Source organism: Poecilia formosa, unplaced genomic scaffold (genome assembly GCF_000485575.1).
Source record: "Poecilia formosa unplaced genomic scaffold, Poecilia_formosa-5.1.2 Scaffold241, whole genome shotgun sequence".
In the NCBI taxonomy this organism is placed as follows: Eukaryota; Metazoa; Chordata; class Actinopteri; order Cyprinodontiformes; family Poeciliidae; genus Poecilia; species Poecilia formosa.
The window spans coordinates 416834-430499 of record NW_006800180.1 but is presented as its reverse complement, the minus strand read 5'-3'; the positions used below and the strand labels follow the sequence as shown (position 1 = coordinate 430499).

Sequence of the window (13666 nt, the reverse complement as noted above, 5' to 3'; positions counted from 1 at the left end):
TTTACTAAATTGGATTTGTAAATTCAAAGATTAAACTTACAGCATCAGATTGTTGCTATGGTAACAAAACAATCTAACTATGAATATTGTTCTTTGAAGTTTTACAAAGTAAACTTGCCAGCTCCTTAAAATCTTGTATTTAAATGTTAAACAATTTAAAAACATTTAATTTATGTATGCCTAAAAAATTGAATAAAATTTAACAGCATTGATAATCTCAATAAACATTTATGTATCTGTGGTCTGTTTTAAAATATTAGCGTTTATGGGGCCCTTGAAGCCCTTGGGGGCCTGATGGAGCCGCTGACTTAATTTGGATTAAACAGAAGTGCAAATTTGTTGTTTTTAGACTAGTTGTGGGTTTAAATAGCATTTCACTGGAGATCTTTTCCCGTAACATATAATTACACAGTAATACTTTTATATTTCCTGTCAACTTAACATCTTTTAATACAAAAACACGGTGGACCACCGTTGGACCGCCTCGACGCCCTGACCACCTGGCTTAGCAAGTTTTCTGGGGGAAACCCTGAATTGGATGTGAGTTCGGTGTCAGACTAAGCTGCTCTGGCAGCCGGAGTTTCTCTGAAACCAATCAATAGATTTTCTGATGTTTGAAGCATTGTTGGCCCGCACAGACATACACACTCTATATATCTTCAGCTTCTTATCTGGAATGTTCTTATACATTCCTCCGTTCGTCTGTCATTGATTTATGGTAAGTTTTCCAGAATCATAAGCGCTGTACCTGCCTGAACTGTAAATATGAATAAATTTGACATTAAACATAATGAAAGTTGAAAGTGTTACATCATTTTCTGCCTCCTTTTTTAGCCTTTGCATTTGGCAGCATTGGCAGCAGGCTAAATTGACAAAGGTAATGCAGTATTTTAACTCCACAATAGAGAAAGTCATGTAGTTTTAGTAAGTAGGTGTAGGGAAAAAATATTGGTATTGATATCGGATATCGACCAAATGAGTTTTAGTACATTGGCATATCGGATATCGACTAAAAATTCAATATTGTGCGTTACTCCTTTTTTTAATCTGGTTACTCAGGAGTGCTCTGTTGGGCAAAGTGCTGCGCATCGATGTGGATGGAAGCGACCCGGTGGGGAAACCGTACCGGATCCCACCTGACAATCCGTTCTCCAGAGACCCGGACGCTCGGCCAGAGGTGTTCGCGTACGGCGTACGGAACATGTGGCGATGCTCGGTGGACCGCGGTGACCCGGTGAGCGGCTACGGCCGGGGCCGGATTTTCTGCGGAGACGTCGGTCAAAACCGCTACGAGGAAGTCGACATCATCGTCAAAGGGGGGAACTATGGGTGGAGGGCGAAGGAGGGCTTCGAGTGCTACGACATCAAGCTGTGCCAGAACGCCTCTCTGAGTAAGTAACTCCTTCCTGTTCCCGTTAAAAGTGGAAACTAGGAGACATTTTCCGACACTTTCACCACCTGCCGTTTCTGGCGGAAGAGTTTTTCCATCCGCTAGATTTTTAGTAAAGTCCGACGTGCGTTTCTCTGCCACAACAGATGACATCCTGCCCATATTTGCATATAGCCATCATGTCGGGAAGTCTGTGACAGGGGGGTATGTGTACAGAGGATGTGAATCACCAAATCTGAACGGCCTGTACATTTTTGGAGACTTCATGACTGGGTAAGATTGTGTTAATCTGAGCCAAATCCAGACTAAAAATAAAGGCTTCCTGCTCCTTAAGAGAAGGAATATAGACTCACAATACACTTCTCAGTAAAATCTGTGACTTTTATTTTTCCTTTCATTCGTTTAGTCGGCTCATGGCATTGGAGGAAAACAAAGCAGCAAGGACCTGGATAGAGAAGAGCATATGCATGGGTAGTACAACAACTTGCTCCTTCCCTGGACTCATCAATCATCACCACAAATTCATCATCTCCTTCGCTGAAGATGAAGCAGGTTGGCTTTGCTCGGTTCCTCGTTACGAGGTCCAACTCTTCTTCCTCCATTCGACCATCTGTTTGTGATTTCCTGTCAGGGGAGCTGTATTTTCTGGCCACTTCGTACCCCAGTGCCATGTCCCCGACCGGAACAGTGTTTAAATTCATGGACCCGTCCAGGTACGGCATCATGCACAGACCTTTTTAGATTATTATTCATTACACATCACATTACAGAATACAACGGCGGCGTATTAAGGACATTGTAGATAGAAAAAAACAGACGAGAAAATTTTTGCCTAGTTTAATCTTGGAAATTTTCGAGAAAAAAATTCAGAAAGTTTTGAATTTGAAAAATCGAAAGTTTGCTAACCAAAAAAAAAAAAAAAAAAAAGTAAGTGTAAACTTATTGGTAGTGGGCTAGACGCCACTTTCTTACTAAGTGCATTTTGTCAAAAAAAAAAAAAAAAAAAATTAAAAAAAAAAAATTGTTTTGAATTAAAATTTTTTTTTTTTTACTTTTGAAACAAATTTAATTTTTTGGATGTGCAAATTTCCAATTTATCTGTTAAAAGTTGAATTCAATATTAAATATTTAAAGTGGTATTGATACTTATCAAGACACGCTACATAAGTTACTCAAACAATGTTTATTTTACCGTATCAACGATACTCAGTGCTGCTGGAGGATGTTTTGCCAGATTCGTGACTTCGTAGCAAAAGAGAGACAGTGTAATGAAATACTTCAGATATGACACCAAGCTCATTAGCTGGAGTCTGACTTTCTAGCTTTGTAAGAACCATTCATAAAGAACAAATCAAGTAGAGGTTATACAACTCAAAGTTCAGAGAAGTTGTCCATCATCCTTGGAAACGGATCACATGGCTCCTTTGCTGCTCCAGTTTTGGCTTTTGTGACCCAGAGTTCTTTGAGGCTTCGATTTCAATCTGGAGAAACAATCAGTCAGGTTCCAACACACCAAGCTGACAGATGCGCTTCGCAGGACGGAGTCTTGTCAAGGACTTTTTTTGTTCCTTTTAATATCTGCTGTAAATATCCGATTGGATTTGGATCTGGACAGTTTGCTGGCCCCGTTGTTGAGTCGATATGAGTTTGGATGCTTTATTGACCGCTGCATTATGCAGTGCAGACATAAAGACAAAACACATAAAGAGAAAACCGTTACCTCATCACTTCTAGTTATTTCGTAGCTCAGTTGCAGAAATAATAAATTTCTTCCATGGGTTTCGTTTGCAAACTCAGGAATCTATAGAGATGTTTCTGACAATAATTGTGAGGACAATTTTCTCGCTCCGTCTCTTGTCCTTCCACTCTCATTCCGCTGCTAAAGAATCCATCGGCACCTTGTGTGCTGGTGAAACTTTGTCCCAAGTAGAGAATCTTCTTTTCTTCTCTTGTGGCATTCACAGTCAGAGTTGAGGATGTTCTCCGTCTCGTCGTCTGTCTTCTTCAGATGTTGTGGCGCCGATAATTAGCCATGTATTCCTTTCAAGCGTTTGGCATTTTGGCTGAAAGCAAGAACTGTAAAGTGTGCAAATAGCCAAATAAAACCAGTTTGTTAACCAGCTGCCGGTTTCCCCAACACACTGAAACGGCTCAGGTTCACTCTGTCAACACAAAGTTTGTCATTTTATACCTCCAAAACTGCTACATAAAGCAGAGGGTGGTTTCTTTATGACTTATGCTAACATATTACTTATTTTCTCAGAAATTTATGGTTTTTGTTATTTTTTATTCTCCACTTCTGGTTCCTGGTTTTGACTTGGGGTGTCATCTGTAACACTGAGATATTGCCTTCCGTTATTTACATTCAGATTAATTCTCTAGGTCAAAATGTTGAACATAGAGTAAAAGCTCAAAAATGCAACTTTGCTCCTCAGTCTTCATGTAAATCCAAGAATGTGATTAAACCTTGTAGGGACTTTGTACAGACATAAAATGTCCAGTTAAGTGAGATAATATTTTATTTATGTGATCCGTTCATCTCTCCAGTAGCATTACTGTGTCACCAGCCTCCATGATTGACTTAAACGTGTGTAAATGAAAACAAACAAACATGCAGGATTCCACACTGTATTGCTGCAAACAAAATGCTCAAACGTTAGTTTGCACGTTTAATTAAGTATTCAACACGAGTATTCTTACTTTATGTGCAAAATTCAAGTCTAGAAATGCAGAAGGCCTCACATCGGCTTATGAAGAGGACAGGCAAGACGGGGTCGTCTTTCCTCTGGAGGCCTCTTTCGCTCTGATGACTGAGTCTTTTCATGTAAATGTCCCAACTTGAAATCAATAAAAAAAAATGTAAAAAAGAAAAAAGAAAAGAAAAGAAAAAAACATCTGGACAGTATTGGACTTGGGGAAAAAAAACTGGTAACTTGCAGTTGTGATGCATCAGGAATGTGGAGCTCTATATGCAACGCTTTAAAATACTCCATGAAGTTTATTAAAGCAAAAAAAAACCCTATTATTTCTGAGGGTACGAAGAAAATAAAGTGTCGGGAAAAATCATAATCAGTCATCGCGACTAAATATTTTAAATATTCAATATAAATATATATGTATTTGGCTCGCTCCTGCAGTTTCCGGTGTAAACTCTTTACACAGGTTTGAGCGCGGCCACGTTTCCAACATCTGTTCAGTCGGAGTTCTGCACAGGAGCTTTTAGGATTTCTCCTCCATTTCTCCCAAACTAACTCTGGGAAAGGTTTAACCACATATTCCCCGAATCAGTCCCAGAGTGACTCTCTGCAAAGCAGCGGCACGCCTCGTCATTTCAAATATGCTGTGCAGAGAAGGAAAACGACACTGTAAATGAAGTGCAACACCTTCCTCCTCATAGAGCTAAACGCATCATCACAAAATAAAAAAAAAGTGTGCAAACTTATACTTCCTACATGGATAATAAAAAAAAAACTCAAGAAGAAAATTTGTTATTTACACATTGTGTCAGCCACTGGATAAATCCACATATACATGAGGATGGAAAGAGTGAGGCATATTTTAATGAATAATGCTTGAAACTATTATGGTGTGAGTTGAATGCAAGACAGTTCAGAAATCACTGGAGAGATTGGTGCAAAAATAAAAAGCTGTTATTTATTTTTGGGTGGATGTTCTGTAAAGACAGTGGTGGTTGTTGCAGGAATGGTGCATGAAAAAAAAAAATATATTTTTTTTTAAACAGTTTTGTGTTTGATCAGACTTGAACAGATCCGTTTTTCTTGAAGTAGAAAACCCGACCAAATCCCACCTTTATTAAGTTTATCTGACTTGTAATTATCTTTCAGTCCTGATCAGTTTTGGATCTTTTTACTTTAGCACGATATTAAACTGGCAGACTTTATTGTCATTCATACTATGTGACAGGGTTGAACGAAATTGTATTTCTTAAAGCTCAACACAGGACAAAAGACGGTGTGTGTGCCAACACACATGGCCACTACCAACAATAAGAAGCTCCTGTTAAATCCAGTTCTGCAGTGCAGGCTGCAGTAACCATTTCCAAAGGGCAGACAGTCTAACAATGTGGGGTGAGTGAGATATTTTATAAACTTGGTAGATCTGCTCTGGCAACATAAATAATGTCGTTGTTGAACAGATGGGAGCGATTCTTTGAAGCGCCTTGTGTTCGGCGGTAGAGCAGCTACCAAATCAGACTGAGACGTCGCAGGTCAGCGTGCTTAGAGTGGACTTCCTGTATGGAAGTGGTGAAGATGGACATTTTGGCGTTTTCAGACTTCGGAGAAAATGGGGTTGCTGTTGTGGCATTCACATTCTCCTGAAGTCAACAGTGATCTCTTGTTGGGTTGTCGTTGCCACACCAGGCTTTGAGTCGGTTGACTTCCTCTCTGTTTGCGTCATCATCTTATTACCGATGAGGCGCACTGCTGTTATGTTTTATAATGTAATTCAGCTCATAATTGGCGCAGCAGTCAAAGCCAACACTAGCTGTGTTTCCATTAGAGTCAGATTAGAGTCAGATTAGAGTCAGATTGCACAACTGCGTGTTGAATGGAGAAAACAGCTATTGAGGAGCTTAAAACACAGCCCTGCGGAACCCCAGTGATCACGATGGCTGCGTTAAAGGTGGTTTTTTCCCCAAAAACGTACCGTCTGGGGGTTTGCCTGTGAGAAAGCCTTACAAACAGCTACACAAAGAAACGCTGATGCTAAGTGACCCCAGGTTCTTTAAAAGGTCTTGTGGGATCATCATATTGAAAGTAGAACTAAGGTCAATAAAACTTATTTTCCAGATCAGCCAGAGTCAAGAAACACAGATGTCTCTGAGATCAGCACAATCACAGGCTTCTCTGATAAAAAAAAAAAAAGAAGATATAAATAAGGTTTGGATACAAGCATTTAACCTTATTTTTCACTAACTTTTTTTAACTGCTTGCTGTGTTTGAGATTATTCAGGTTCAAATTATTGTTTCACAGATTTACACAGAGGAACGGGTGGAGGAATTTGCCCTGATCTCAAAACCCCGAGTACACTGCCGACAGTGAGCAATTTAAGCACACACACTACGTAAATAACACATAGTACACATCTATAGATGGAGGGAGAAATTACAGAGGTTGCCTGCTTTTGCTCCAGGGAACATCTGTCGGGTCTCAGAATAGAGTGAGGGTACTAATCCTGAACTTCCTGCCAGTCGAAGAACAAACGAGCATTTTTAAGCTGAGTTGTGTGCGTTTTATGGCTTAATTTAACAACCTGAAAGAAAAAAAAATTTCAAATGTAGTTTTTTTTATGTCATAAATAGCAGTTATACTACTAGAAGACAACTTAATGAGTTTAACTTGTGAACTTTTGCAGGAGAGCTCCTCCAGGGAAATGCAAGCAGAAACCTCTGCCTGTCAAGGTGAAAGGGAAAAAGTTTCCATTCATCCCCAGTGAGCGTAAGTAAGACGCTCATCAACACTGAATGTCATCAGCTTTCTAATGAGATGTGAAACTGTGCTTTCTAAGAAGTTCAACCCAGAGGGAGGTTATAGAGGGCAAAAAGGTCACGGCTAACAATTTGGCCCTGAGGGACGAGCACTTACGCATCAACCAATTGAACTCTGACGATGCAGCCTCAAGACGAGATTCAAAACCATCGCAATGTTGATCCCTTAATTACAAACAACATGATCCAAGTCTTAAAAATAAACATAATACTGTGGTTTACCGTGTCAAAAATGGCACTGAGCTCCCAGAGCACTAAGATGGCAGAATAAATAACACACAAAAATATACCGCCATGTGATTTAAAAGCAGATTGTTGCATCTGAGGCTTTCCAATCCAAAGATACCTGGAACTGAAGAAAGACAAATTTGTCCAAAACTTTTAAATCAGCTTTAAGTGAACAAACTTTTTTTTTAAAAGACTCCACAACCAGCTGGGACATGCCCAGTCTGAAGACTCATCCAAACTGGTTCACACACATATTTCAGTAAATTACATCTTTCTGTAATTAGATCATCAGTAACACCTAACTACAAGACACATATATGAAAAGCTGAAGTAAAAGTAACTATGTGTGTGTAAAAGGTCAGCTCTAAGTTGTTCCTGTCTTGCAGCAGATGATGGCCTTCGCATTTTCATTTCATATAAATACAGATTAGTTGGTCCCGAAGGCTAAAACTGACAGCCAGTTTGAGAGGAGCCAAGACCAAAGTGGACTTGTTCTTTCTTAAAACAAATCCAATCTGAAAAACATGACAGCAGTTGATCCAAAAGCCATTTGAACCGTTGTCAGCTTTGCTTTTGGTGATCATTTACACGAAATCTGATGATTTTTCATACCGGAAATGAAGCTAGGAAGCAGTCCGTCATCGATAATCTTCCTGTGTGAAACAGAGTAAACATTTAAACAATCCTGATATAAAAGTAATTTAAACTTTAATGTGAACACTTGATTCGATTTTATTCCGATTTTAGGGTCACAATTAGATTCAGAAACCAATGTTTCTATTCAAATGGTCTAAAGATTGTTTAAATTGTGTGACTGACAGGAGAAAAAGACAATGTGAACAAATTATTTTAAGTTTCCATAAATTAAATATCAAATTCAATCAGTTTCTATTTGGAAAAAAAAAGTTAGTGGATAAAATTATATAACTTAAATTACCAGAATCAGATTAGTTTAGCTTTTTTTTTTTTATTTTAAAAAAATTAATCTTAATTTAAAAAAATATTAAAGAGTTATTCAAAATATACCTTTACAAAAAATTAAACACATAAATCAATTTTTGAGCAGTATCATCATAATGTACTTGTCTTTAGAAAACCGTACTCTCTCTGTTTCATTCCCTTTTACACCAAAGATGCACGGCCACATTTGGTACATTATAAAACTATTAAAAGCGGTCTCCTGTTTTTACATCAAACACATTTAAAAAGGGAAATGCCAAACATTTCAAACTCCCCAACCCGATTTCGGTTGCCAAATGCTCCATTTTTATAAGGTACAAAATATTTGGCTGCAGAGCTGTTAAAAATCAAGTACTTACTGCTAGCATGCGTGTCGTTCCAGAGACTGTGCTGAAGACAAACGAGAAACCGACCAGACCACTACTAAGAAAATACAAACCGGCCACCAAACCGCCGGCGATGAGCGGTCAGCACGGATCCACCACCACTGCAGCTAGCACCACAACGAAAGCCGCTGCCGCCAAGCCGGACAGGAAAACACCCACCAAGCCGGTCGGCAAAAATAAGAACAAATCGTGGCAGAAAGAGAAAAAGCTAAAGGAGAAAGAGATAAACAAGAACAGGAAGACAAAACCACCAACGAAGAAGACGGCTGCGAAGACGGCCGGCAAAGCCAAGGCGAAACCGAAGGCAACCCAGACCGCCACAGACGGTTTAAATGGTAAGAAGAGCCAAAGGGAAAACAAGATCACCTCAAAGAGGAGTAATCCACGGATGACAACAGGACCGAACGTAAAAACATCTCAGAGGGAGCGTCTTGTCTTCAACAACGCAACCAAGACAAATGTCAAAAGCAAAGTACAAAAGGTGCATTGGGTGAGAAGCAAGCACACAGAAAATGCTGGAACACTGTAAAAACAATAAAAAGTTAGCATATCGCTGCTTTGTATATTTAAGCTTTTTTGTTGTAAAGAATATGCTTATTTGCTTCTCTGCCATTGGTCAAAAAGACATAATTAGCAGATTTCAGCTTCTAAACGGCCACAACCTTCCACCTTTTCCTCAGACTGCAGAGAGTTTATGCTAAGCTAATGATTTAGGTGTTCAGTAAGTTGTGCTCAAATGTGTACGAGATGCAGGTGATTCAATGTTTACTAATTGAATAACTTTTGAATGCAGCTAACTGGATTTGATTTTATCTAAGTGTTGGTCTGTCACAGAGCAGAGGAACCTGCAGCTCCAGAACCACCAAGTAAATGATTAATCGAATTAGCCCTGATGAATCGATTACCTAAATAATCATCAACTAAGCTAGTAATCGATTAGTCGTTACCGGGAGTTTACAGGCTCAGCAAAGAACAACACAGCCAGAGCAGTAATTAAGCCAAAAGTGTACAAACAAAATATACATTTTACATTTCAGATTTTCAAAAATATCTTAAAAGCTAAGTACCTTTTACTATTCAGTTATCGGTTAATCCAAAAATTATTACCGGTTCACATGTTGATGTAAGAAGAATGTTTTTTAGCTGCATTTGTATCCTTTGCCACACATTGTTAAGCGTATGCTAAATAAAATCCTACATCATTACATTTTAGGCAATAAAATGTTTCTTTTTATGTAAAAGAAGGAAGAAATCGAATTGTTTATTTGCATTTTTTAAAGTGTATTTCTAATATAAAAACGGCTTAGGTTCTTAAATGAAAAATGTTCAGAATGCTCCATTAATTGACAGATCAATCAATTGAATAATTGATTATTAAAATAATCCATAGTTGAAGCCCCACTTCATTGTTTTCATGGAATAGTTGTGTTACATTTCAACAACAAAACGACACCAAAAAGAAGCAGTAACATATATATCTTTTTCTTCTTTCTGGAAATATGAACATCCAACAGAAGAAAATATATAAACGTCATCTTTTTGCTAAAGTTCTACACCAGATTTCCTATAGCAGATATGAAAATTGATCAGTTGTCGGCTCTGAACGAGTTTCATTTATCCGGACTGCGAAGGCTGCAGACATCTGGGATATCATAAGAATTAAACTTAAAAACCTAATAAAATACATAAGAATTTGGCTTTTGCATGACAATACTTTTGCAAGGTCACCGCATCTTCCAGTTTTCCAAGAATCCACAACAATCCTTCTGCATCTGCCAGAGTGTCCAGCCAGTCCCTTAACGCGCAGCAGGCCGCAGCAGCACGCAGCCTCGCGTGTAATTACACCGCTTCCTTTACGTTTTATTTTTATCCATTATAGAACCATCGGTTTCTGACGCCCGTCTGTATCTGGAGCATATCAAAAAAATAAAACAAAAAAAAGAGTCTAAAATAGCAACGGGCACGCACAGAACCCGACAATAACTAAACTGAGCTCAGCATTTTTAGATCGGGGCTGATTTCACAGGCCACACAGGGGGTTAAAAATAAACATTTAAAGTGTCCGTACATGTCCGCAGTCGTCTGTAATTAGACGCCGCAGCACCGATCGTCAGCGCAGCCGCGGTCATTGTGGCTTCGCGTAACGAGATGCAGTAAATTAAAAGCCATCTGACTTCCACGTGCGGCGCTCCACTCCGGGGTCGCATAAATCTCAAGCTGGAGTTTATACTTCAAAGAAGAAGCAGCTGAGGTGACATTTTTAACTCAATTTCTTTCTATTTTTTCCCTTTTGTTTTTTTTTTTCTCCTCCACCAATACTAGAAACAGAGACGTCAACAATGGCTGCCAAAATCCCTTCTGCATTGCACTTTTGAACAAAATGTTTCTAACAAAAGTATACACACCCTCAGGTCTCCAAGGTATCAACTTGGGATTTTATGTCCTAGGTTGTTTTCTTTTTTCCCCCACACATAAATCTTTTGATGACTTTAGAATGCTGCACTATATTTTTATTTAGAGGCAACAGGGTAAAGAGGCCTCAGTACAAATGCACATGCGAGATTTTTCCATATACGTTCTGTTGGTCAATTGCATCAAATTAATTTTTTTCCTCCAATTCATAGTCATCCCACCCGTCACATGATTGAAAATAATGATACAATGTGACTTTTTCTTTTCTTTGATTTCCCCCCAAAAGGTCTGTCATTTACTGTATTTATTAATTGAGCTGCTTTGGATTTAAAGATTGCATTGTCCGAGTTCATGCTATGGCAAATAAAAATTAGACATGGAGAACAGTATTGTGTGTGAAACATCTTTATTTGGCTGAACATTGATCAGAATTTTGCCTATTTATTGAAAAATATTTCAAAGAGAACAGGCGATCTAAATTAAAAGACTGACTTAATTCGTTACAAGTAAATCAAAAATAAGTTTATCCAAGTAAATATTAGTTATTGAGTTTTTATGTTAAACAAACCTAAATAAATCATATTTGAGAAACTTAATTATACTACATGTAACAACTCTTAAGGTAGGCTATATCATTTGTTTTCTTATTTCAGTGCAGGATTAATCCTTAAAAAGCAGAATTAAGCATCTTTTTTAAATCAAATCAGAAAGTGTGGCGAAGTGTTGTTAGCTGTGGCAAGGCGCACAAGTGGCAAAAAGTAAATAAATAAATAAATCATCCTAAAGTCTTTTTGTTCACAACCCATCTGGTTATCCCGGTTGCTTGTGTACCCATTTCTACCTGTACATGTTTTTCTTCCACTTAATTTTCCACTAATAAGCTTGGATTGAGCACAACAAGCGTCTACACTGGTCCTCTTTGAGTAAATGTCTGGCTGCAAGAAAGTTGTAAGTTTCATGCTCTTCCCATTATTTTGCAGGCCTGCGCTAAAGAAGTATCAAACTACCGTACTCTGATTTCCAGCGATTCTCTCGTGTAAGACGCTGCACTGCAGCTGTGAGAGTCAAATCATCCCTGATCAGTCAGACCTCTCACTTTCAACGCGTTGGGTGGGTTCTTTGCTTTGCTGATGCGAACCCCCTGAAAGAGTATTTCTGATCTTGATTCAGTTATGTAAGAGATGAACTGGGTCACGAAGCGGAGCTGCAACACAGACAAGACAGTCTGAATCTATAGCAACACGTGGAGCCGATTATCCCCACCGTCCACACGTAGTAGAAGCTTTAATTATCCAAACAAGGCAGCGGAAGTTACGAGTTATAAATGTACGACAACTATTTTTACTCCCATCCAATGGTAGAGTTTTACGGAGTCCCTAAAGTGACACTGAAGGAAAAAATAAACTTCCTAGAGCGAACCAGATAGCATTTGGTCCGCAGGACAAATTAGCTCGTGCGCACCACAAAGTTTATTTGAATTTTTTTTTCTTCAATGTCCCTTTCAAAAAAAAAAAAGTTTCAAAAATTGTAAGATACATTTGAACTGAAGAACTAAACAAAACTGTAAACATGTCCTCTAATAAATAACTACTAAACGTCAGTTTTTGAGATTCATATTTTGATCATGTGCGATTTTGTGGTATAGGACCAACATGTAGACTGGAGTTGCGAATGTATTTAATCAAAGTTTATTTAAATAAACAGCAAACTTAAAAAACCAGGAAAGTAGGCGCTCAGAGGGAAAAACGGGACCAAAGGAGAGGACGGAAGTGACGTAAGGAGCCAGTGGCGAATAAGTAAATTAATGTGGAAATGGTGGAGATGACTGACAGCTGGGAAGGGAGGCTAATGGAAAGCAGAGTATAAGAATAAAAAAGAATGGAGAGAAAAATTAAATAGTAACAGAAACAAATACTGCGAAACAAATTAATTTTAAAAATCCCTGACAATAAGAAGAACAGCACTAACACAAGGAATCAACTAAAATTGATAAGATATGCGGAAAAAGACCGTAAAGAAATTATCACAGAGAGAAAATGACTGAAACTGAAAGTCGAAACAACCAAGTATCATAATGTGGTAAAGTACAAACAGAGAAAAATAAGAAAAAACATCCATTTCTGAAAAAAAATCGTCTTCATTTTGTTGCATAACATACTGATTGAAGCTATAAAGAAACCACTCCATGCTTAAAAAGCTGCTTTGAAATAGTACACTGTTTGAATTCAGCTCGTTTCCTGAGAATTTGAGCCAACAATGAATTGCTATAGAAAGGTAAACTCCTGACTCTCCTTTCCACTGTTTTTACAATTTAAAGTTTAAAAATCAGGAGTGAATATTAATTTAAAAAATGTCACACGTTGTAATTTTGTTAGATAAAATTATTCTAATACAAATTAAAGTAAGTAATAAATATTCTCTCATCCTTACCGAATTGTTAAAATGGCATTAATCCTCCAGAGCATAAATGTACACAACAGATTCCACACAGTCATTATTTACTGAAGATTAAATATAGTCAAAATACAGAAGCTCAAAATGACAACAACAAATAAAACTGATGCTTTTAGGAGGGAACTTATATATAATGCAGTTGCAGTTGGTTAACCAATCAGCAGCAAACTGTAGTAGTGGCCCAGTCAAAGTACAGACCTCAGCCTCAGACTGGACCTGAGGAGAGACGTGCAGAAACGAACGTCTGCACGTCTCAGTGGACCGAAGCCACGTTGGGAAGAGGAGCGGGCCAAAACATTCCTTCATAACAATGAGGGAGAGAGACA

The 13666-nt window shown here is 38.3% G+C and overlaps 1 protein-coding gene across 1 annotated transcript in view; it reads left to right on the top strand.

Moving 5' to 3' along the window:
- The window catches only part of hhipl2 (HHIP-like 2), an 18142-nt gene extending 8407 nt beyond the window's left edge, over positions 1-9735 (top strand). Inside the window, exons 4-9 of the mRNA XM_007569494.2 lie at positions 1060-1391; positions 1537-1663; positions 1797-1942; positions 2022-2103; positions 6768-6850; positions 8471-9735. Coding sequence (XP_007569556.2) covers positions 1060-1391; positions 1537-1663; positions 1797-1942; positions 2022-2103; positions 6768-6850; positions 8471-9003 — 1303 coding nt within the window. The 3' untranslated portion in view covers positions 9004-9735. The remainder of the gene's footprint in view (positions 1-1059; positions 1392-1536; positions 1664-1796; positions 1943-2021; positions 2104-6767; positions 6851-8470) is intronic.
- Positions 9736-13666: the final 3931 nt, after the last annotated feature.